The 23,593-nt window shown below is 50.8% G+C and overlaps 1 protein-coding gene across 3 annotated transcripts in view; it reads right to left on the minus strand.

Moving 5' to 3' along the window:
• TTC7B (tetratricopeptide repeat domain 7B) overlaps nucleotides 1–23,593 on the minus strand; it is a 71,480-nt gene that overhangs the window by 4,292 nt on the left and 43,595 nt on the right. The window contains exons 11-23 of one of the 3 annotated variants that reach the window (XM_083166395.1): nucleotides 23,427–23,531; nucleotides 23,160–23,277; nucleotides 22,568–22,625; nucleotides 21,426–21,498; nucleotides 19,750–19,910; nucleotides 19,416–19,532; nucleotides 18,944–19,041; nucleotides 18,745–18,756; nucleotides 17,773–17,913; nucleotides 17,485–17,532; nucleotides 14,646–14,786; nucleotides 3,743–3,807; nucleotides 3,566–3,703 (exon numbers count right to left, since the gene is read on the minus strand). In XM_083166395.1, coding sequence (XP_083022521.1) covers nucleotides 3,566–3,703; nucleotides 3,743–3,807; nucleotides 14,646–14,786; nucleotides 17,485–17,532; nucleotides 17,773–17,913; nucleotides 18,745–18,756; nucleotides 18,944–19,041; nucleotides 19,416–19,532; nucleotides 19,750–19,910; nucleotides 21,426–21,498; nucleotides 22,568–22,625; nucleotides 23,160–23,277; nucleotides 23,427–23,531 — 1,275 coding nt within the window. Of the gene's footprint in view, nucleotides 1–3,565; nucleotides 3,704–3,742; nucleotides 3,808–14,645; nucleotides 14,787–17,484; nucleotides 17,542–17,772; nucleotides 17,914–18,744; nucleotides 18,757–18,943; nucleotides 19,042–19,415; nucleotides 19,533–19,749; nucleotides 19,911–21,425; nucleotides 21,499–22,567; nucleotides 22,626–23,159; nucleotides 23,278–23,426; nucleotides 23,532–23,593 lie in introns of all 3 variants that reach the window. The other 2 variants (XM_083166393.1, XM_083166394.1) reach the window with 2 other exon arrangements.

Here is a 23,593-nt window from a genome sequence, read left to right on the forward strand (position 1 = left end):
CAAATGGACAAAACCATGTGTACCGCAGGTGGGGCAGATGTAACTTGTGCAGAGAGAACTAGATTTGGGAGTTATTTTGTTTCTGTGCAGGGAAATACTGTCTGCTTTATTTTTACACTGGAATATAGATTTCACTTTGAAGTAAAACTCCACCAAATCTAATTCTCTCTGCACAAGTTACATCTGCCCCACCTGCAGTGCACATGGTTTTGTCCATTTGAGAAGGAATTTTGATCTTTGCGAGTGAACCAGAATAAGGGCCATAATGCAGTATATCCATGCAACATGACTGTGTCGGCAAGCAGGCAGCAGCACACCGGACACAATACATGAATATTGTATACACATTGGTGTGGTCCTGCAGTCTCCGCAATCTTACGTTACAGTCTGTACGCTACTCCGGTGCCATTGAATGGGTCATATTGTGGATTTCAGGTCACCGTTCTGGCAAGGAATGAGTTAACCATTAGGGCAGAGTTCACACTTACATTATATAATCCAGATGCATAGCTGGGCGCAGCCATTCTACTCTAGTCGGGGAACTGGAAGAGCCGGCCTGTGCTTCGGGCCCACGTCACTGGGAACGCAGGTGAGTGCGTCGGGGGAATGCCACCATGCCTACCTGATCGCAAGTGTAACGCAGCTGGATATGTGCCACAAGTGTACGACGAGGCTGTGAGGGCCTCTGCTGGTGCAGGCTGTGTAACACGCTAGTGACACGTACATGCAGACAGCGTGTCCCCTGCACCACACAGCCGGTTGTCTGCCACACATGGCTTTATTTACTCAGCACAACAAAACTTGTCAGAACTGCTTGTGATGTATTATAGGCTATGCTGTGATTTATGGTGCATCCGGCGTAGTACAGTACGCACTATTACAGGTGTATTTAGTAAGCAGTGACTCGATGAGTAAGTGTACCCGAAGGACGAACATTAGGTAAGGAACACAAACCTGCATATGAGGATCATCTCTTCCAGAGCACCGTGTCCTTATCTCATCCTCAGCACTGCGTCCTATCCTGCAATCCCTACCCCCATCATCAGCGCTGCGTCCTATCCTGCAATCCCTACCTCCATCTACAGCGCTGCGTCCTAGCCTGCAATCCCTACCCCCATCTACAGCCCTGCGTCCTATCCTGCAATCCCTACCCCCATCTACAGCCCTGCGTCCTATCCTGCAATCCCTACCCCCATCTACAGCGCTGCGTCCTAGCCTGCAATCCCTACCCCCATCTACAGCACTGCGTCCTATCCTGCAATCCCTACCCCCATCTACAGCGCCACATCCTATCCTGCAATCCCTACCCCCATCTACAGCGCTGCGTCCTAGCCTGCAATCCCTACCCCCATCTACAGCACTGCGTCCTATCCTGCAATCCCTACCCCCATCTACAGCGCTGCGTCCTAGCCTGCAATCCCTACCCCCATCTACAGCCCTGCGTCCTATCCTGCAATCCCTACCCCCATCTTCAGTGCCGCGTCCTATCCTGCAATCCCTACCCCCATCTGCAGCGCTGCGTCCTATCCTGCAATCCCTACCCCCATCTAAAGCCCTGCGTCCTATCCTGCAATCCCTACCCCCATCTAAAGCCCTGCGTCCTATCCTGCAATCCCTACCCCCATCTACAGCCCTGCGTCCTATCCTGCAATCCCTACCCCCATCTACAGCACTGCGTCCTATCCTGCAATCCCTACCCCCATCTAAAGCCCTGCGTCCTATCCTGCAATCCCTACCCCCATCTACAGCCCTGCGTCCTATCCTGCAATCCCTACCCCCATCTACAGCCCTGCGTCCTATCCTGCAATCCCTACCCCCATCTACAGCCCTGCGTCCTATCCTGCAATCCCTACCCCCATCTACAGCGCCACATCCTAGCCTGCAATCCCTACCCCCATCTACAGCACTGCGTCCTATCCTGCAATCCCTACCCCCATCTAAAGCCCTGCGTCCTATCCTGCAATCCCTACCCCCATCTAAAGCCCTGCGTCCTATCCTGCAATCCCTACCCCCATCTACAGCCCTGCGTCCTATCCTGCAATCCCTACCCCCATCTACAGCACTGCGTCCTATCCTGCAATCCCTACCCCCATCTAAAGCCCTGCGTCCTATCCTGCAATCCCTACCCCCATCTACAGCCCTGCGTCCTATCCTGCAATCCCTACCCCCATCTACAGCACTGCGTCCTATCCTGCAATCCCTACCCCCATCTAAAGCCCTGCGTCCTATCCTGCAATCCCTACCCCCATCTACAGCCCTGCGTCCTATCCTGCAATCCCTACCCCCATCTACAGCCCTGCGTCCTATCCTGCAATCCCTACCCCCATCTACAGCCCTGCGTCCTATCCTGCAATCCCTACCCCCATCTACAGCGCCACATCCTAGCCTGCAATCCCTACCCCCATCTACAGCACTGCGTCCTATCCTGCAATCCCTACCCCCATCTAAAGCCCTGCGTCCTATCCTGCAATCCCTACCCCCATCTAAAGCCCTGCGTCCTATCCTGCAATCCCTACCCCCATCTACAGCCCTGCGTCCTATCCTGCAATCCCTACCCCCATCTACAGCACTGCGTCCTATCCTGCAATCCCTACCCCCATCTAAAGCCCTGCGTCCTATCCTGCAATCCCTACCCCCATCTAAAGCCCTGCGTCCTATCCTGCAATCCCTACCCCCATCTAAAGCCCTGCGTCCTATCCTGCAATCCCTACCCCCATCTACAGCCCTGCGTCCTATCCTGCAATCCCTACCCCCATCTACAGCCCTGCGTCCTATCCTGCAATCCCTACCCCCATCTACAGCCCTGCGTCCTATCCTGCAATCCCTACCCCCATCTACAGCACTGCGTCCTATCCTGCAAACCCTACCCCAATCTACAGCGCCGTGTCCTTTCCTGCAATCCCTACCCGCATCTGCAGCGCTACGTCCTATCCTGCAATCCCTACCCCCATCTACAGCGCCGTGTCCTTTCCTGCAATCCCTACCCGCATCTGCAGTGCCGCGTCCTATCCTGCAATCCCTACCCCCATCTGCAGCGCTGCGTCCTATGCTGCAATCCCTACCCCCATCTACAGCGCCGCATCCTATCCTGCAATCCCTACCCCCCATCTACAGCGCCGCATCCTATCCTGCAATCCCTACCCCCCATCTACAGCCCTGCGTCCTATCCTGCAATCCCTACCCCCATCTACAGCCCTGCGTCCTATGCTGCAATCCCTACCCCCCATCTACAGCGCCGCATCCTATCCGGCAATCCCTACCCCCATCTACAGCCCTGCGTCCTATCCTGCAATCCCTACCCCCATCTACAGCCCTGCGTCCTATCCTGCAATCCCTACCCCCATCTACAGCCCTGCGTCCTATCCTGCAATCCCTACCCCCATCTGCAGCGCTGCGTCCTATCCTGCAATCCCTACCCCCATCTACAGCCCTGAGTCCTATCCTGCAATCCCTACCCCCATCTACCTGTAAACGCATGGAAGAAGGATGATACATTATTTCTGGAACACACATGATGACATACAGGATTAACACGTTACATACAGCGGCTGCTCTGGGTTCTCACCAGTCTCTGCATGCTCTTCACATGGGTGGGACTGATAGACAAAGCCTCTTCATACCATCGTTTGGCATCATCGATGTTTCCTCTGAGCTCGGACACCTGACCTCTCATGTATAACACATTGTGCGACATTGGGAAGAGGTTGGCTGCCTCCTGGATACATGCTGTGGCTTCGAAGAGGTTGGCTGCCTCCTGGATACATGCTGTGGCTTCCGATGGCTTACTTATACCGATGTAAACTTCCGCTGCGAGGATACACAGATGTCTATTATCACTAGATTGTCAGCTCTGTGCGCAGTGCAACATAAAAAGGCTCTTTCTCAGTGTATAGAGAGACACATGATAGATCCCTGCACACTGCTAGATCACTATACACTGTGTCAGCATAAAAGAACAATATTTAGAAATAACAACATTTTATACATTGGCATTTAAGCCCCAGAATGTTGCTTTCTATTCACCCTTCCAGTAGCTGCAGATGGCACAGCACAGACTGTGACCAACACAACTCTGCCATGAAAGAGAGAGGGGCATGGACACACTCCAAGAAAAGTTACACGTAGTCTACAGAGGGAGGATGGGAGAGGAGAGAGGGGGTGGAGAGAAGGTGAGGGGACAGAAAGAACAGAGGGGTGGAGAGAAATGTATGGGACTGAGGGAGGGGAGAGGAGAGAAAACAGGGGATGGAGAGAAGGGTATGGGGAAAGGAGAGAGAGAGATCAGGGGGTGGAGAGAAGGGTATGGGACAGAGTGAGGGGAGAGAGAGAGAGAGAGAGAGAGAGAGAGAGAGAGAGAGAGAGAGAGAGAGAGAGAGAGAGAACTGGGAGGAAATAGGGGTATGGAGAGGGACAGAGGGAGGATGGGAGAGGAGAGAGGGAGTGGAGAGAAGGTGAGGGACAGTGAGAACACAGGGATGGAGAGAAATGTATGGGACAGATAGAGAGGAAAGGAGAGAGAGAGAACAGGGGGTGGAGAGAAGGGTATGGGGAAAGGAGAGAGAGAACAGGGGGTGAAGAGAAGGGTATGGGGGGGCAGAGGTAGGGGAAAGGAGAGAGAGAACAGGGGTGGAGAGAAGGGTATGGGACAGAGTGAGGGGAGAGGAGAGAGAGAGAGAACAGAGGGTGGAAATAGGGGTATGGAGAGGGACAGAGGGGGGGGGGGGAGAGAGAGAAGAGGGGGTAGAGAGAAGGGTATGGGGGAGGGACAGAGGTAGGGGAGAGGAGAGAGAGAACAGGGGTGGAGAGAAGGGTTTGGGGTAAGGCTATATTGAATTATAGAGAAAGGTGGAGGGTACTCTTTACCTAGAACGGCGCCCATCGCGGTGATCGCGACATCGCGGGCAGTACATAAACGGCCGCGACGCGATGCCCGCGATCACCGCGATTTTCCCATAGGGAACAATGTTAAAAAGCCTGATTGACCGCGATTTTGCATTCAATGCCTCAATGCCCGCGATTTTCACATAGGAATCAATGTTAAATGGGCTACAGAGCCCAAATAGGCAGAATTAACCCTTAAATGTCCCCCAATTTTGTACGCCACCCCACGATCCACGCCAACCCGAAGCGTGGCGAGCGCAGCGAGCCCGCGAGGGGCGGCGGTACGCGTCCTCCGACCTTTTCATGCCCTACTATCCACGTCGGCGTGGAGTTGAGAATAGAATAGTGTGGCGAGCGCAGCGAGCCACCGAGCCCGAAGCGTGGCGAGCCCCGCGAGGGGACGCGGATACCTTCACAGGTAAACGCGTCCCCTCGCGGGCTTCACAGGTGTCCGCTTTTCGCCACGGATACCTGTGAAGCCCGCGAGGGGACGCGTATAACTGTGAAGGTATCCGCGTCCCCTCGCGGGGCTCGCTGCGCTCGCCACGCTTCGGGCTCGCGGGCGCCGTTCTAGGTAAAGAGTACCAGGTGGAGTAGAAAGCGAGGGTAGAGGGGGAGGAGGGGGAAGAGAAGGGGAGCGAACGAGGGCTGAAATAAAATAGATAGTGAGGGACAGAGACACAGGGGAAGAGAGATATTGTGAGGGACAGAGACACAGGGAAAAAGGGGAGAGAGATAGTAAGAGGGTGATGCTGCTTTCACACACCGCAAAACCTGCTTAGACCAGGTATTTAAAATGTTTTTTTTTTTTTTTTTAAACGGGTCAGAGCAAGTTTTACCCCTTTCACATTGCATGTAAATGCCTGGTCTAAAGCAGGTTTGCGGTGTGAAAGCAGCATCAGATTCAACCAGTTTCACCTGGTACCTGGGCAGCTTGGTCCCCCCCTCCCCTAGTACCTGGGCAGTTTGGTCCCCCCTCCCCTAGTACCTGGGCAACACAGTCCAACCCCCCCCATCCCCTGGTACCTGGGCAGCTCGGTTCCCCCCCACTAGGACGTGGGCAGCGCAATCCAAACCATCTGCTCCCCATGGAACAAGGCAGCCCACCCCCCGGTACCTGGACAGCCAGCCGGTAATCCAGGCAACATGTGTCCATGCCTCGCTGTGGAAAGGGGAGCAGAGGGTTCGGATTGTGCTGCCCAGGTACTAATGGGGGAGACCGAGCTGCCCAGGTACCAGGGGAGAGGGGGACCAGTGTGGGGTCCTAAATACCGTTTCAGACTGCAAAAAAACGGGTCTAAAATGGGTAGGACCCTGCTTTTTTTACCGTTTCCAAAAAACTGTTTTTTTTTTTAAACGGTAAAATCACTCACCTTTCAGACCGCACAGATTACCGTTTTAAAACTGTTAAAACTAGGCAAAATACCTTTTTTAGTGCGGTCTGAAAGGGGCACAGGGAAGGAGGGGGAGAAAAATATAGTGAGACACGGGGAGGAGAGAGAGAGAGAGAGAGAGAGAGAGAGAGAGAGAGAGAGAGAGAGAGAGAGAGAGAGAGAGAGAGAGAGAGAGAGAGAGAGAGAGAGAGAGAGAGAGAGAGAGAGAGAGAGAGAGAGAGAGAGAGAGAGAGAGAGAGAGAGAGAGATGGCGAGAGGGATAGAGACACAGGGAAGGAGGGGGAGAGAAATATATGAGAGGGATAGAGACACAGGGAAGGGGGGGGGGGGGGGGGGGGGAGAGATATTACATTTAGCTCCCTCATGGCTTGGGAAAATAAAGTGCCAGTCCTGCTGTATCTCTCGGCCAGGTGCCGGGAATGATAACTATCAGCATCACCACGTGTAGCACAGCTGCCATACATACAGTAGAACACAGTACAGAGACTGCTACACCTGGCTGTTTGCCTTTATATGGACACAGACTGGCACATGCCAAGCGTACACAAGAACAGGCCTCGCTCTGTGCCATGTCAGAGGCTGTCCTCTCTGCCACACCAGGCTGCAGTGATATGGAGAGACACTACTGCATCTTTCTGGTCCCATTGTTTCTGTATGCAGTATCCAGGCACAGTGTGTGTTACAGGGATGCTTCTACCCCTGTGCAACGTTGCCCTGCATTCTGCCTGGCTTCCTGGAGTACAGCTGCTGTATCCTGGACATCAGAGTACAAGGGTTCCCATAACAAATAGGACTAGGATGAACCTTCAGCCTAGACCATGAGCATTAGTAAACGTTAGTTCACATGATAACTTGGGACGTTGCCACTAATTACAAGATGGCGGCAACTGTCTCGGCTGACTCTTCCTTGGTGAGGATGCAGCCTATCAGCCTGCTAGAAATTAGGGCCATCAATACGACATTGAACATTCACATCAGTCCCTGCCCCTATATTCCCTACCACACATACACACATGTGGTAGGGAATATAGTTGTAGTGATATAGCTGCCAGCACTTACTCTGTTATCTATCCTGCCGGATCTACATCCTTATCTGCTACATGTGATCGGGTGTTAGACAGCGATCGGGAACAGACGCTAGTGCTACAGCTGCCAGCACTTACTCTGTTATCTGGCCCGGAGGTCACAGCATGAATAATACAACATGGCCAACACCTGATAATCAGATTGTCTGATCTCAGCCTGTTATCTAGACAGATCTAGTATTATCTATTGATGCTGCACTTCATAACCCATGTAGCTAATCCCAGCAATAAAGACCATCGGAAACCTTAGTAACTGCCATAAGGAAGTATATTAGTAACACTATGTTACAGGAGAGCTCGGACGCTGCTCAGTCAGTGCGGCAATGTACCCATTATGTATCCACTCACACAGGGTTACTGGCATCGGCTTCAGAAAGTTGATGGTCCCGCAGAGTGATCCGGTGTGGATTCCTCAGACACAGCAGCGGACCTATATTACCATGTTAGCTGTACGTTATTGCACAGCTAATATATATATGGTGATTGGAACACACAGTGCTCCAGTCAGCCCAGTATCTGCAATAGGATAAGCAGAGAATGATATTAACTCTCTGCACATATGTAGCGCGGTTTTGCCTGTACAGGTCTGATGGCTACATGAATTGTGTGTAATATGTCTATCAGTCTCATTTCATGCTGGTGAAGTTCCATCATGTCTATGTGACAGCAGGTTAAAGGGTGCTTGTGCTCCGGAGCCAGAGGGTGAAATTTCACCCTGCTGGGGCCGTCTCTGATCATTTTTCCATACAGATCCGTCGCTGACACAAGGTCAGGAACTTGCCATAAACCCAGCTGGCCTCAAGGGAAGCACAAGGACCCAGCGAGCCAGTCCCAGCAAGTAAGGACCCAGCTTCTGGACAAAATATGTGGAATGTCTGATACATCGTTACACTGTACAGTGACACGCTAGGATAGGATTCCCTGCACACTCGGCTGCCAAAGTCACTCCACACTCTGTCCCCGCTGCCAGTCACTGCGCACCACTCCCTGATTTACTGCACACACTGTCCCCGCTGCCTCAGTCACGGCACACTCCATTCCCCGCTGCCTCAGTCCCGGCGCACTCCATTCACCGCTCCCCGAGCCCCTGCACACTCTATTCCCCGCTCTCCTAGCCCCTGCACACTCTATTCCCCACTGCCCGAGTCCCTGCACACTCTATTCCCCGCTGCCCGAGTCCCTGCACACTCTATTCCCCGCTGCCCGAGTCCCTGCACACTCTATTCCCCGCTGCACGAGTCCCTGCACACTCTATTCCCCGCTGCACGAGTCCCTGCACACTCTATTCCCCGCTGGCCAAGTCCCTGCACACTCTATTCCCCGCTGGCCGAGTCCCTGCACACTCTATTCCCCGCTACCCAAGTCCCTGCACACACTATTCCCCGCTGCCCAAGTCCCTGCACACTCTATTCCCCAAGTCCCTGCGCACTCTATTCCCAATCCCCTGGTCCCTGCGCACTCTATTCCTGGTCCCTGCGCATTTTGGACCAGATTCAGTTTGTGGTTTGGGGTATGTCCTGTTATATTACCCACAGTCCCACTTAGCTGGGGTGACCAGAACCTTTCTACAAAAAGGAGGGGTATCACCCCATCTTGTAGGTGTGCTGAGCCCAGAGTCTAGGTTTTCAGAAGCAGACATCCCAGACCCTGCAGAGGGGTTCTGATATTTGAAAAAGCTACGGCACTCCAAAAATGGCCTGGTTCTGTAACCACTAAATCCAATGCTGGCATCCGTCATGCAGACAAATGGCATGCAGGGGTCTTATAGAGGGATTTTGTACTTACCGTAAATCCTTTTCTCCGAGTCCACATGTGTCACTGGAGTTACACTGGGGAATGGAAGACAACCGCAGGGAGCATGGGCACTTTAAATATAAAATTAGTGTGGCCAACTCCTCCCCTTGTACTTCCCCTCTCAGGCAGTCCTAAAGATTGTGCCCGGAAAGGAGCAGGAAGATAAAACACACTTCCAAAGAGGAGGTTAAACACCACATACATAAGTATAGAAGAAAACATAGGTAGAGAAGAACAGTGAGAAAACACTGAAAACAACACATACAAAGTCAACAGACCATGTGTACATAAAAACATACAGTAGTAAAACCGTAACAGGGAAAACTCCAAGGTAAGAACCCTGAAAGGTAACCTGCCCTAGGGCTAGGTAGAGAACAGCGCTGAGGCGGGCGTCTAGTGACACCTGTGAACTCTGAAAAAAGGATTTACGGTAAGTACAAAATTCTTCTTTCTCCTTCATCCACTAGGTGTCACTGGAGTTACACTGGGGACGTCCCAGAGCTTCCAACCCGGGTGGGTGAGCGCTGAGAACCCCGTAATACCATGCCTCCAAACAATGAGCCGCAAAAGGTGTCAAACCTGTAAAACCTAACAAAGGTTCTACTGCCCGACCATGTAGCAGCTCAGCAGAGTTGCTGGAGGGAGACCCTCAGGTAGCCGCCCAAGAGGGACCCACCGATCTGGTTGAGTGTGCTGTTATGCAAACAGGAGGAGTCCGAGAAGAGGTGACATAGGCCTGATGAATGGTCAGCTGAATCCACCTAGAAAGTGTTTGTTTAGACGCTGGCCACCCACGACGTAATGGGTCACAGGTGACAAACAGAGCATCAGACTTCCTTATAGGGCTGTGCGAGACACATAGATGCATAGAGCCCTGACAATTCTACATCTACATATAGTGACCTTGCCTCCGGCGAGTCCTCAGTGAATGCTGGGACCACAATGGGTTGGTTCAAGTAAAAGGTAGATACTATCTTAGGTAGAAAGGACAGACTATTGCGGAGTTCCACTCTGTCAGAAAGGAACTGAAGGAAGGGGGGAACGACAAAAGAGAGCCCCCAGTTCAGATACGCGCCTGGCAGAGGCCAGTGCCAGTAAAAGGACCACCTTCCATGTCAGATAGCGAAGGTCCACCTCCTCCAAAGGCTCAAACACTGAAGTTTGTAAGAACTGGAGAATCAAGTCGAGGTCCCAGGGAGCCATTGGAGGTCGAATGGGTTGTTGCAAACGCACCACCCCCTGAAAGAAAGTCTGACCTTCAGGAAGGAAGGCCAGTTTCTTTTGGAAAAAGCTGAGACCTGCACCTTCAGGGTATTCAGCTTCAGACCCAAACTCAATCCTTTTCTTTTCTTTTCCTTTTCTTGTAGAAAAAGGAGGAGTCTCGCCTTTTTAAACAGGGTCGTGGAAACACCAGGCCGCTCACACCAAACCACATAGGAACGCCAAATGTGGTCATAGTGTGCTGAGGTGACTTCTTTCCTTGCACGTAGCATAGTAGGTATCACCGCTCTAGGAATACCAGCACGCCTCAGGATGGACCTTTCAGCAGCCATGCCGTCAAATGAAGACTTCCTAAATCTGGGAAGATGAAGGGTCCCTGGCTGAAAAGGTCGTCCTGAAGAGGCAGGGGCCACGGCTCGTCTATCAGCAGTGCTGTCAGATTGGTGTACCAAGTCCGATGTGGCCAGTCTGGTGCTATCAACAGAGCCGTGACTCCTTCTCTCCAGATGCGTTGAAGAACTGGAGGTATCAACAGGAACGGCAGAAAGAGGTACACAAACTGGAAGGGCCAAGGAGTGAACAGCGCATCCACCCCTTCTGCTTGTGGGCCTCACGTCCGAGCGATGTACCTGGGGAGTTGAAAGTTGTGTCAGGACACCATCAGGTCCACCTGAGGACGGCCCCACTGATGGATCAACCTCTGAAAAATCTGAGGGTGTAAGCACCATTCTCCCTGATGTACATCCTGCCAACTGACAAATTCGGCCTCCCAGTTTTCTACTCCGGGTATGAAAATGGCCGACAGAGCGTGAGTCTGCGCCCAAAGCAGGATTCTGCCTACCTCCTTCATGGCCGCGCAACTGTGGGTGCCTCCCTGCTTGTTGATGTACGCCATGGCCGTGGAGTTGTCTGACTGGACACGGATGGCCTTGCCCTGAAGGAGACGTTTCGCCTGGAGAAGGGCGTAATAGACGGAGACTCTCCTGTGGTAAAAAGACTTTCATCTGGACTGTGTCCAGGATCATCCCTAGAAACAAAACGATGCTGAGCTGGGTTGAAGCTGCGACTTTTTGAAGTAGAGAACCCTGATATCCCATGGGTGGATCCTCAAACTGAGAAGAATGTTCTCCAGCAGGGTCTCCCGAGAAAGACTCTTCAGCAGAAGTTCATCCAGATAAGGTATGATTGTCACACCTTGAGTGCGGAGAACCTCCATCATCACCGCCATAACCTTGGTGAAAATCAGAGGTGCTGACGAGAGGCCAAATCATAGTGCCTGGAACTGCCAATGGTAATCCTTCAGCGCAAACGAAGGAATGCTTGGTGAGGGGGCCATATGGGGATGTGTAGGTACGCCTACTTGATATCGATAGATACCAAGAACCCTCCCTATTCCAACCCCTGTATCACTGACTGCAGGGACTCCATTTTGAATTTGACTATCTGCAAGTATGGGTTCATATCCTTTAAATTTAGAATGGGGCGTAAAGGAGTCATCCGGCTTTGGCACGAGAAAAAGACTGGAGTAGTAGACCTAGGTACGCTGTTCTGCAGGGACCGGAACCACCACTCCTGTGTTTCTCAATTTGGCAATGGCTGCCAATAACAGTTGCCCCTTCTCTGGAGGAACTGGCCGTCCTGTCTTGAAGAACCTGTTTGGGGGAGATAAACGGAAATGGATCTTGTAGCCTAGGGCCACAAGATCCCTTACCCATGAGTCCTGACAGGACTGGAGCCAGACGTGACTGAAGTTCCGGAGTCGTGCTCCCACTCTGGGGTCCTCCAGATGGGACGGAAGACCATCATGCTGTGGGCTTGGTAGTCTTGGGGTCCAGTGTGGCTGTAGAGGTGCCCTCTGTTGCGACCTCTAGAACCTCGGTGTGATGGAGCACCACCTCTGGATCAACCCCTAAATCAGTTTGAGGGGCAAAAGGACCGAAAGGAAGGAACCTGGGTGGTCCTGTGAGAAGAAGGCGGTGCTGCCGAAGGGAGGAAGTGAGACTTACCTCCTGTTGCCTGGGATATCCATTTATCCAGCTCGGGCCGAACAGGACCTCCCCATTGAAGGCCAAGGCCTCCACTGCTCTTTTAGATTCAGCGTCCGCCTGCCACACTGGACTATTTCTTCGAGCAGAAATAGATAGCGCAGAAATTCTAGCTGCAACTATACAAATGTCTGAGGATGCCTCCATCAGAAATGTTGAGGCTTCCTGAATCTGCTCTTACAGTTGAATGACAATAGCAGGGACTGAATCCTCACGTATCTCAGTTGAGATTTGTAAGGCCCACACACCTATGGCCTTATTAACCCAGCATCCGACTTGCACCGGTCGCTGTAACACTCCAGAGGCTGAAAAAATATATTTCAGGGTGATCTCGAACTTGCGGTCAGAGATGTCCTTACGGGTGGTGGCCCCAGGAACCGTGAGGACCTTTTTTTTTGACAGCGGTGACACAGATGAATCCAATGAAGGGGGTATCTCTACCCTCTTTCTGGCAGTAAGGGGTAATTCAATAAAAACGAGGGGTTTGATAACATTTGTCTGGATGACTCCAAGCCTCCTTTACATGGCCATCTTATTCTTCCGCAGTGGGGAAGTTGGATGACTGTTTTTGCTTTTTTTTTTTAAAAAGGGAGGGTCGGGCAGGAGTATCCACTCTGTCCGTTACATTACAAGCAACTTTGACCATGTCAATTAAATCTTCAATCCCGAGAGGGTTGTGCAGGCGCTGTGTCAAAAGCCAGCACTTTCTCCTCCTCCTCCTCAGGGGGGGCAAATTCACCCACTTCTAATTCTGGTATGTCATCAGAATGAGGGGAGTCCACCTGTTGTGGAGGGGCCCTCTTCCTTTGCAAAGTGTGTGTGTGGGGGGGGGTTTAGAGGAGGAAGGGCAAGATTCAGATTGCCCTGGAGCCAAGGATCTAGTGAGGCTATGTACCGCAGAGGCTAAATCACTCTGCTGGCTTCTAGATGATAAACGTGACATGACATCTGTGAGCTGTGTAGCTCAGAAAGGGGGGTCCGCTGGGGCTTGTGTCAGAGGGGGATTTTCAGTGCATTTATCACAGTATAAATTACTCTCTGAGGAAGGTATGAATTTAGAAGTACACTTTTTAAAAGCAATCCTCTTGGAGCTTCCCCCTGCCATTATTACAAATATAAGGCACACAGACAAGTCTACACACTACCACACACCCAAGGGAGAGTACTGTAGGTATAGAAGATCCAGATAGAAACACTGGATGGGATAGACAGTAAAAGAGAGAAGCTGCCACAGTGTCTAAACAGCGCTATGGTATGTAAATATATATATATACACACACACACACACACACACACACAAGGAGCGGTATATCTATCTATCTATATATATATCTCCCGGGTAGAGCAGGACGGTCACCAGGAGTTTAGGGATGTGCAACAGCCTTGGGAAAGCATGCAAGTGTAATACAGAGCCTCCAGCAGCGTGTCTAGCAGCACCAAGTACAAAGAAAATGGCCACCGCCTGCACCCTGTAACGCTGGGGATAGCTGGGGCACCGCGCTGTAACTCCACCCCCCCGTCCGGAAGCTCCTTCTCCATGGCGCCAGATTTAAATAAATCCTCTTCTTTAGCCGCCTTTTAAGTGCCCTGACCTCCGCTGCTAACAGCGAGGCAGGGTATACTCACAGAGCTGCAGCACTGCGGTCAGCGGTGAGGCTGGTGGAGGATCGCGGCACGCGCCTCGGTGAGCGGCGCCCATTTCATCTCCAGAGACGGTGGTCTCTGCAGCCAGGGAGCCGGGTGCAAACCGCAGCAGCAGCAGCCGCCGGCTCCCTCCGGCAGGCTTCCCACGTAGCAGGCAGATAGAAGCAGTCTGCCTGTCCTCATTGAAAAAAACTTGCTGCTTTATAACTATTATCAAAATGCCCAGGAGTGAGCACAAGTGTGACCTGCTCCCTTGGGGGCACAATCTAAGACTGCCTGAGAGGGGAAGTAGAAGGGGAGGAGTTGGCCACACTAATTTTATATTTAAAGTGCCCATGCTCCCTGTGGTCGCCTTCTATTCCCCAATGTAACTCCAGTGCCACCTAGTGGATGAAGGAGAAATACCTCAGATTATTTGTACACCTCCCAGACTGACAGGCACAATATACTCCCTCCTTATAGTTATGGGAAGCTTTCACATTGCAGCCTGCCTGGCTAAATCAGAGACAAATAGACGCAGCACAGAGTAGGGGGCTGAGTAATCATTACAGTATACAACATTGTGTTATCCTGACCCTTACCTGCATGCAGCCAGATCTGTGCCAGAGTCATCCAGGGGTGCAGAGGACCTTGCTTGGGAGCACTGCTCTGCAGAGAAGATGCCACCTCAGACAACGCCTGCTCTACGCGCGATGCTGCGATGGATGTCGCATGGACGGAACCTGTGGAAGTGAGAAATGGGGATGAGGAGTAGCCCGGGGTTTCCCAAACTCTGCCATTACAGTACTTATGATAAGGAGATCCATGCTGGAGTCCAGATAGTTCAATCTAATTTACTGAGGTACTCACTACGCCACCTGCATTCAAGCATGGATGTGTTTAAATCCCAAACTGTAATGGCAAATTCTGCTACAGCCTATAAAAGTCGTGCACTGGGCATACGCTGTAAAATAGCATTTATCCATGTGTGCAACACGTGCAGCAGCCCAATCACCGCAGTACGGACACACACACACACGTGAGGAGATGTCCAGTGATGTTACAGCTGTGGCAGTACCTGAGCGGGCACCTCCTGGTAACATGACACCTATAGGAGAGAAACATACACAGACTCTACAGGGGGCAAATAAAACATTCCGGGGGAAAACGCTGCTGCCTGTTACACTGCACACAGTCTGACAACTCACCAAGAGCCAGTGACCTCACTGAGACGTCAAGTGCCTCGTACCTCAGTGAGATCACTAGTTCCGGCGCTCTGAATACTGGATCAGTTTATAACTTGGCTTCATCCCCTGTGGACCAAGACGGCTCAGTTCTCTTAAAACTCTGCATTGTCCGGATGTGGGCGGACCGGCGTTACAGACTCGCACATTGCAGTATCAATATATTTCTATTTATCCTGCAATGGGCTGAGAATGCAAATGAGGAATTGTGACACCAGCACATGTTTACCCCATAATAGCCTGCCTGGCAGCCTGAGCCTTTGTACAGATGTGCCTTTTATTGGGGCTTATTGTTACTACTATGCAGTCTGTACAGTGGGGTTCCGAAGCTGCACAACAGTTATTCCCCCAGGGGTGCGTGCAATGCCCACATCACATGACCTTTCCTCGTTCCCTGCGGTGCTCTGTGCCCAGACCTCCCCTTGCCCACAGTAATATTCTGCAATGAAGGGATTCATGGTGAAGGAAACACTTTTTCGGTGTCACTGATAGAAGGAGCATCGCTGAAGAGTTACTCTGTAGCGCGATGTATATACTTGGTGGGGCGGCTTTGTTGGCAGAGATTCTGTGACAGTGGATACGGGTCACTGTAACATCCTCCCATTGCCAGGTCTGAGGATTCTACTTATGGAGAGTTAGGGTTTGGGTCCTGTCTGCCAGCCTTTGCCAGATGAAAAGACCTCTGTGTGCAGCAGACAGAATGCCCCATTCTCCAGGGATATTAGCGGATAAGCTGGAACCTGTGTGCTAGTAATCTCCGCAGTGATCTGTAACAGGAGATCAGCATTCTCCGCAAAACTAGAACACCAGCATTCCCCGTGTAACTACTGTATAAGTCCCAGCATTCTCCGCATAACTATAAGTCCCAGCATTCCCCGTTTAACTACTGTAGAAGTCCCAGCATTCTCTGCGTAACTATAAGTCCCAGCATTCTCCGCAGAACCGTAAGTCCCAGCATTCTCCGCAGAACCGTAAGTCCCAGCATTCTCCGCAGAACCATAAGTCCCAGCATTCTCCACAGAACCATAAGTCCCAGCATTCTCCGCAGAACCATAAGTCCCAGCATTCTCCGCGTAACCATAAGTCCCAGCATTCTTAGCGTAACCATAAGTCCCAGCATTCTCCGCGTAACTAGAAGTCCCAGCATTCTTCACGTAACTATAAGTCCCAGCATTCTCCGCGTAACTATAAGTCCCAGCATTCTCCGCGTAACTATAAGTCCCAGCATTCTCCGCGTAACTATAAGTCCCAGCATTCTCAGCGAAACTATAAGTCCCAGTATTCTCCGCGTAACTATAAGTCCCAGCATTCTCCGCGTAACTATAAGTCCCAGCATTCTCCGCGTAACTAAGTCCCAGCATTCTCAGCGTAACTATAAGTCCCAGCATTCTCAGCGTAACTATAAGTCCCAGCATTCTCAGCGTAACTATAAGTCCCAGCATTCTCTGTGTAATTATAAGTCCCAGCATTCTCAGACAGGTACGTGGCTACAGATCAGTACAGCTGATAAATGGTGGCAAGGGGACCTTACAGCAAGCGTTCTCTTCATGTGTACACAATACAGTCATTCAACACACAAAGCACCAAATCCAACACACATGTAAAAATATCATGCCCATAAACCAACAACAAGGAAAGAATCTGCCCGTACAACAGGGATACTGGGCAGGAAGGACCGGTAACCGTTTCACAGTGGGAAAGGAAGCTGGGAAACTGCTGGGTCTGGGGTAATAAGTGCATGCTCTTGTGTTCAGGCACAAAGACACCAGGGCCTCACATGCACATTGTGCTGCACACTGCAAAGGGTTAATGTGGGGCAATCATCACATTGTCAGGCTCTTATTAGAGAGACAGTACTGATCTGTACGGTCAGCACACACACAGCGGGCATGGAGATAATACACTTGGGTGACCCCCCGCTCAGCACCTCTATTATTAAATAACGAGCCCTCCTGAAATAGCCATGTGTTGAAGCTGTCAGAAATGAATACTGTCTCTTTAATAATTAAAGAGAAAGGCCGTGGCATCTAGGCCTTGTAATCACAATGTGCAGTGGGTAGCACCCTTAGCTGCCAGGGTGTCCAGTGACACTAGACCCCCTGCTGGCAGAGAATGGTAGAGCTGGCAGTAATCATGTGACTACTGCTGGATAGGGGGTGCCAGTAGCAAGGTCATGGGTTGTGCCAGCATTACTTACACACTGAAAACATGGAGTCAAACCCATGAGACAAGTCTGGAGAGCGGCCTTCAAACACTGCATATAAATCACAAATGAAAACAAAATGCAAAAGCGTCACAGCAAATAAAGTCAGAGCCCACCCCCGGCGGAGCGCGTTTCCTGAGGGTCTGCAAAGAGGGGCCCTCAATGTGTCACAGAGGGAGTGTGCCAGCTGTCGGGTGACCCTGGCATGGGTGAGAGGTACGTATCCAGTTTGCAGATCACCAGAAAAGGGGCATGACCCATGCCAAGCAGGAAATCAGTTACACAGAGGAGGATCGGGCCCAGAGGATGGCTCAGCGCTTGCCCTGGTTACGGGGTCAGGTTTGGAAGGTGAATGAGGGAGATGAGAGGAGACAAACAGGTGGAGAGGTGATTCTGGTCTTGAGAGGGAAGAGGACTCAGATGCTAGAAGACAAAGCGAGAGAAGAACAATGAAAGCCAAGAAGGGGAGCTGGATAACTGGGTCAAGGTACATACCCTGATCATATACAGGATCCTCTGCAGAGCACAGCTGTCAATCACACATAACACTCTGACGGCACGAAAGAGAGGGTGATTGACAGGTGCGCTTGCAGAGTGACTTGTAGCATCTTCTACACTGTACTAACGCCAGCAATACACACACTGGCACTGCAGAAAACCCAGACCTGTCTGCTTACAAACAGGTTGTGGTAATAGCATGGCTGCATCCGCTTCCATAGCATGAAACATCCGTGGATAGTTGCAGCAGGCTGCTTGTAATCACTGCTACAACCTGAACAGATGGTAGCTGCTTACCACCAAAATGACAGAGCACACATCTGTATAGGCTCCCCTAGATGAGTGATGAGTCTGTGAGGACAGGGCTGAGGAGCAGAATGTAGACAGCAGGGAGCCACAGACTGCGAGTTATGTAGTGGGAGGAGCAAGATCCCCAGCAGCACAGATTATATCAGGAGATGAGAGATGTGTCAGTGAGGACAGGGCTGCATGTGACAGGGGCAGTGACATGATGGGAGGAGGGTAATGGAGGCAGTGGGAAGCCACAGACAGAGTTATATATATAGTGGGAGAAGCAGACTCCCCAGCAGCACAGAGTATATCAGGAGATGAGTGATGTGTTAGTGAGGAGAAGGCTGTACATGAGGGGGAAACCACACCAAATAAATGATTCTAGGCTTGTCCCACAAAATGATGTAGAACAATGTTAGAGAAAGAGATGAGCGGAATCCTTCAAGCCGTGGATAGCGAATACACAAGAGACAGAGACTACGCCAATAGTAAATGTAGGATGTTGGCATGTACAAAGTTGTACAACCCCCAAGTTACTCGCTGCACCCCCCCCCCCCCTTTGCTGTCATAGATAGTGATGGCACCAGTAACCCGAGCATGCTGCCTCTGCCAGCCATATGACCACTATACCCCCTATAGACACCAGACTAGAGGGGAACCTCACCTGTCTCCGGGTCACTGAAGTCCGGCATAGTGATTGTATTCAGCTGCCGTCTGTCTGCGATGGCTCTGTCCAATAAGCTGCTGCCACGTCCTGAGTCACTGCAATAGGACAACAGTCGCTGCGAATCCCAACGTGTATATGCTACAAATATACTCATGTCCCCACACTTCACTTATAAACATCGCTCATTTAAGTCCAGGGATGGACATAGTATTTGGTTCCAAACCATGTCAGACCCAATAAAACCCCCTTCACATGCACGTGGGTACAGTGCCAGTGCATGGGAGAACATTTCATTGTGTATCTCTTAACGTTTCCGCAGTATCCTGGTACACAAAAACCACAACTGCCTCCTGACTTGGGAACTTACCCCAGGTCTGAAACAAATACTCATTAATGTGTAATAAGAAACAGAGCAGTCTGGGTATCGGGGGCATTCAGAAGATCAGCCAGCGATGAATGGAATAGGTACCTGGGATTGGTGAGGTTATAACAGGACTTCCAGATCTGCAGCATGTGTTTACAAGTCAGCAACGCCTCGTCGGGTCCCCGGCACAGAGATTCCAGCTTTGCCTTGGAGAATAACAGGCTAGAACCCAGAAAGAGAGCATCCATAAGGAGGAACAGCACCTGCTCCCACCCTCCTTATACAAGAGATTCAGAGACACGTTCCCCCAGCACATTAAGGATCAGCCTCAGGATCTGTATACTACATAGTACGAGAGTTCTCCCACACTCTGCAGCCATATGATGCAGGTAACCAGTGCGGCACCATGCCGGAATAATACAGTACTATTAGTACTCACATGAAGTTCTCAGGGTACTCGCTCAGCGCCATGTCAATGATATTCAGGGCATCGTGGTAATGTTTCTGGGCAGAGAGCAGCAGCGCCAGCAGGTGGAGGGAGTTGGAGTCATCACCCTGGAGCTGGAGCGCCTGCCGAACGTACCCCAGAGCCTCCGGGATCTGGACAAGACACATAGAATGACACCCATACATTACATGACTATAAATCATCCAGGACTCTTCTATGTGGAAATGAAGATCAGTGTCAGTGCATATTACAGACTGATACAAGGAAAATATTTATTAAGAAAAAGACAAAAAGTATATTGTTTACACCAGTGGTTCCCTATCACCTGTCTGTTAGGGATCCTGAGGACCGTGAGTTACCGCCTCTCACATTTTACACATTCACAGGTAACTGGGAAACATGGACAGTTTGGGGTCCTGAGGGCCGAGCTTAGGAACCACTGGTTTATATAAATCTGTTATCTGTGGGACTGCAGTAAAAAGGCTTAATAACAAATATCAATGACATCACTCGGAGTGCAGCCTATCCAGTCACTAGCAACCAGTGACATAATTGAGAGTGCAGCATATCCAGTCACTAGCAACCAGTGACATAAATGAGAGTGCAGCCTATCCAGTCACTATGATTCGGTGGCATCACCAAGAGGCCAGCCTATCCAGTCACTAGGATTCAGTAGCATCACCAAGAGGCCAGCCTATCCAGTCACTAGCAGCCAGTGACATCACTGGGAGTGCAGACTATCCAGTCACTAGGATCCAGCAACATCATTGCGAGCGCAGCGTATCCAGTCAATAGCAGCCAGCGACATCATTGAGAGTGCAGCCTATCCAGTCACTAGGATTCAGTGACATTACCAAGAGGCCAGCCTATCCAGTCACTAGCAGCCAGTGACAGCACTGAGAGTGCAGCCTATCCAGTCACTAGGAGCCAGTGAGATCACTGAGAGCGCAGCCTATACAGTCAGTAGGAGCCAGTGACATCACTAGAAATTTTCATACCTCTTTCCGTAACCAGCACATTATGCTGGGCTTATGGTTTCTGGGAGTAAATCTCCATATACAATGATAGAACAGAACAAGGCGGCAGTCTCTCATAGCTGCCCTGTAATTCCCTGGCTCTGCAGCTGTATATAGTACGTGGTGGCAGAACACCCGAGCTGGAGCAACAGAGCTGCATCTCTAGAGTATGCAAAGCAGCCTTGTCCAAAGTGCAGAGCTGGGAGTGCAATATGCTAAACAGGTTGGCTAAAGACGTAGGCTTCCCACCGGTCATACCGACTCCTCCCAGCGCTGCTGACCCCAATACATATCATTATCCAGCTCTATTCACTCCATAGCTTGTGTACACAGAATAATGGATCGCGCGGATTCTCAGAGATCATCACTAGACACACAGAAGGGAACCCGCAGACCCACCCAGCCTGTGCATCGTTGTACTACAGAGCTTACAATCTAGAATGCACAAATATCAGAGTCTCTGCTGAGCACATGAGCATGTGAGGCAAGACAAGGACTATATAGGGAATCACTGTGTCTCTGCATGCAGATATATAACCTCCTGTATTTGACACTGGTCTCGCACTGCACAGTGTACCGCTTCCCCTCCCTGGCGTCACCCCAGACCTGCAGCCATACAGAGGCATCATATGTTGGATCAGGGACACTTACCTGTCTGGATATGGCCAGCTGCAGTGCCAGGTAAAACGCTGCCTGGTGGTCAGTGGGTGACAGGCTGTGTGCCCTGAGGATTAGAAAGTATATAACATAATACAGCTGTAACAGAATGTAGGAATACACATAGCTTAGTGTTGTGTTATAGAGGACTTAACACCTGAACTCGAGGAAGACGGAACATCACAGTCATCGTCCTGGTGGCCCAATCTCTATTAGCTGCGTCTAATAAGCTGCTCCTGAACATACAGTAACATCCTCACGACATAGTCTACTGTAGCATTACCGAGTGGTCTCTTCCAGCAGTCTGACCTGTAATCAGTGCTTCGTATGTACGGTGTGTCTGTCATATGCAAAGCGCACACTAACTGCAGCCCCCTCTGTGAGCTACAGAGACCCTACTACACGGTCTGCAGTTACTGTAACTTGCAAAGTGAAGGAAAGACATAACACTCCAATATCACCATGGATGGAGATTAACATGGGCACATACAGAGCTGCACACTGGCGCTAGTACAAACAGGCCATGGAGAGTCCCAGGGAGAATCCATAATGACCCCTGTAACCAATGTATGGGCAGAAGATATCTGGTGACACGGGTACATGGCAGGAGCAGTAGGGAGGGGGGCATTTCTCTGTGAGGGGCACTAGTTGGAGTGTAACTGGGCAGCATGTATTGGGCAGAGGAAGAGGAGAAATTCAGACATTATGAGGAGGAAGACATGTTTCTGCATGTATCTGTGATTGCACACATGTACTGTATCTGTACGCCAATTCTTCTGCCAGTCTCCTAATCTGGCTGTGTCTGCTCACTGTACAGTATAAGCGGTTTGGTAGAACACATTTATGCCCCCTATGCCTGCAGCAAATAACAAAATAATTCAACAGCGCCCCCTCCAGGCCATACAATGAGAGCAACACCTCCTAGGTAGCGCAAGTTCTGCAAGTGCAAATAACTGGTAGCTGATCACAGAAAGCACCTTGCCAGGATACCATTTGATTTCCTCGCAGTGGACAGATTCACACAGAGACCATTGGGGAGAATTTGTTGGAAGGATTATGACCCAGTAACTCATGTTGTGCATATTGGTTGCTGGCCCAGTACATATTGATGCCGGATGGGAGGTTCTCGCACTCACCTCTGAAAGGCAAGCAGAGCTTTCCTCTGCAGGTCCTCCTGCATCCCGCGCAGTGAGGCTGCAACATAACAAGGAGAGACTCAGGGTTAGCATTTACCCAGCTGTGCCCTGATTTACTAAACAGGGAAATGGAGCACAGGAAACAAAGAAAGAACATAGGGCCTCATTCAGACTGGATCGCAAGCACATTTTTTAATGGAAAAAGTTCGATTTTTTTGGGGGGGGTGGGGTGGGGGGTGGTGTGTTTCAAACGGATATCTAAATTGCAGTGTGAGAATAAAGCAGTCAGTATTTACCCTGCACAGAAAAAAAAAAACTCCCTCAAATCTAACTCTATCTACACATGTTACAACTGCCCCCTTGTAGTGCAACATGGTTTTGTCCACTAGAGAGAAAGGTAATACCTTTCCCATTGCTGCCTAGAGCAGTGCTTCTCAAACTCATTGCCCCAAGAAGCACTAGCATCTACTGTTGATTTTTAAATGAGACAGTTGGTTAAACCACGTTTGGGAGCCTCTGGTATTTGCCTGAAGGTAAACCTGTCATGCACAGGGTTAGCCAATAAGAAAGGACCCATTCCGGGACTTCCTACCATCTGAGGCCTGCAAACTGTACGCCAGTCCCAGGGCCAGGAAGCCTTTGGCTTTAAATTCCGAACTTTTCTCTCCACAATCAACAACGATTTTGGCAAATCTTTCAGCCTCGTCCATCTGCCAATGTTAGAACAGAAGTCTGTAACAGTGACATTACACACAGGAGGTCAGTGCTGCGCTGCAGGTACCTGCGCTGGCACGAGGAGCATTACGTATAAGAAGTACTGCTATAGCTGTATAATATAAAGGTCCTGAGCCGAACGTACCCAGTGCAGGGAGCCCATGCACAGCTTGGCAGCCAACAGCGGGATGGTGGTGTCCTCAGGCTTCAGGCGGATACATTCTCTCAGTATTTTCACAGCTCGGGCAGACTGGATGGAGAGATGACGAGATAGTTGATGTTAGGGTGGAAATCATTGGGAGGCTCCAGTGC

This window comes from Crinia signifera, chromosome 12 (genome assembly GCF_055691185.1).
Source record: "Crinia signifera chromosome 12, ASM5569118v1, whole genome shotgun sequence".
Taxonomy (NCBI): domain Eukaryota; kingdom Metazoa; phylum Chordata; class Amphibia; order Anura; family Myobatrachidae; genus Crinia; species Crinia signifera.